The sequence below is a fragment of the Monomorium pharaonis genome, chromosome 1 (assembly GCF_013373865.1).
Source record: "Monomorium pharaonis isolate MP-MQ-018 chromosome 1, ASM1337386v2, whole genome shotgun sequence".
In the NCBI taxonomy this organism is placed as follows: domain Eukaryota; kingdom Metazoa; phylum Arthropoda; class Insecta; order Hymenoptera; family Formicidae; genus Monomorium; species Monomorium pharaonis.
The window spans coordinates 30,411,832-30,413,569 of record NC_050467.1 but is presented as its reverse complement, the minus strand read 5'-3'; the positions used below and the strand labels follow the sequence as shown (position 1 = coordinate 30,413,569).

Here is a 1,738-nt window from a genome sequence, read left to right as displayed (position 1 = left end):
GGTGTCCGGGCTGGCGGTAGACCGGGAGGCCCCCTCGTTCTCCTCGGCCTGCTTGGCGTTTCCCGGCATGCCGTGGCTGTTCCGGGTGAGCACCCCCTCCTTCCCGCACTGCGAGCAGAACAGTTTCGGGGGTCTCTTGCAGAAGCGGCGAGTATGTCCTTGTTGTCCGCACCTCCAGCAGCACTCGCGAGAGTTGTATGCGGGGGTGACGGCGGCGGCGGCGGTGATCTTTAGTTTCTCCTTGCCCTTCGGTGGTTGGTAGTCTCGTTCGTAGCGCCTGGCGCGCTCGTTATCATCGTGAGCTGCAGCAATCCCGGAAGGTCGAGGAAGTCATTGCGGCGCGCATACAGGTGATATTCTGGTTGTAAGTTATGGTAGATGCGTTCCAGGCGGTCCTCCGTGGTTATTCCTCCGTCGGCGCATCAGGGTCTGGAGTGCTGTCACGTACTCTCGTACGGTCTCGTTCGGCCCCTGAATCCGGCGGGCGATTTTGGCCTCCAGCTCGAAGCGGGTCTTGGTGGGTACGAAGTACCGCCGGAAGTCCTTCTCGAAGTCTGCCCAGCTTCTCCAGTCGTCCCGGTTATTTCGATACCAGAGTAGCGCCTGGTCTTTGAAAATCAGCGGGAGGCATCGCTGCAATTGTGCCTGTGTCAGCCCGTAGCTAAGGCGCAGATCCTCGAGGCGTTCTAGGAATGCGACGCCGTCCTTTCCGTCGAACTGACATCCCCATTTGCGGACGGTGTCCAGTAATGCGGCCGTGTCCGAGAAGGTACTCTTGCGTCGTATTCGGGGGGTCCCTCGGACAGTTTCTATCTCGTCCGCGCTGCTGTCGTCGGCCGTGGTTCCTCCGTCGATCATCTCACGTTTGGCGGGTCCGTCGGCGCGGAATTTGTCGCTCGCGGTCGGCATCATCGCAGTACCTTGCCTATTCACTTAACCAGTCCCTGTTCGGGCGCCATTTTGTAACCGTGAATTTTCGAATACTATTGCTACGGATAGCCGCGGGCAATTCAGGGTTCGGACGGCGGGCTGGTTAAGTGAATGAACGGAGGCAAGTGATATGAGCTTAACAACTATGATTTATTCAATACTCCTATTTAATATGTACAGAGTTCCTACTCTAATATATACAACCTTATATCTAAGATCTCGCTGTGCGAGGCTTGGATGATTCGCTGTGGCGACGTGTGTCGCGGTGCGCATGTGCGCGTAGAGTCTTGGTACCGGATTGGCTGCGGCGGGCGTACGGCCCGTGTACCGGTCGGTCGGTGTGTCGATTGGCGGCAGCGGCCAGTCTCGATGACTGCGGCGCTTGTGGCGGTGCAATTTCTGTAGTGCGAGGCGGCGCTCCTATTGGTCGCGGCGGTGCGCGGCTGCGCGGTGCGGCGCGGAGCTCGGCTCGGTAGCCACGGCGATCAGCTGTTCGACGATCAGCTGTTGTTGTCGAGAATCATCCCGCGTGGATGATTCTCCGCGTCGGCGGTTTCCCCAATACGGGGTCCCCGTGTGCGGTCGGGATTGGTAGCTCAGTGCGCGTACCGGGATCCGGGTGACGAGCGGGGCGGTGGTCTGCCACTCACTATGTGGCGCGAGGAAGCGCTCAGTGCGCGCTGGCAAAGAAGCCGGTGTGAGGTTAAGTTCGGCACTCAGTGCGTGCTTTGGAGGCTTAGCTCAATTCGCTAAGAGGATCGGTCGGCTCAGTGCGCTAGACCGGGGAGATCTGCTCTCTTATCACCAG

General features: G+C 59.3%; 1 protein-coding gene across 1 annotated transcript; it reads right to left on the bottom strand.

Moving 5' to 3' along the window:
* Nucleotides 1–369: 369 nt before the first annotated feature.
* Nucleotides 370–909, bottom strand: LOC114255169 (activity-regulated cytoskeleton associated protein 2). The gene has a single exon (XM_028193117.2). The coding sequence runs from the start codon at nt 907–909 to the stop codon at nt 370–372; it is 540 nt and encodes a 179-aa protein (XP_028048918.2).
* Nucleotides 910–1,738: the final 829 nt, after the last annotated feature.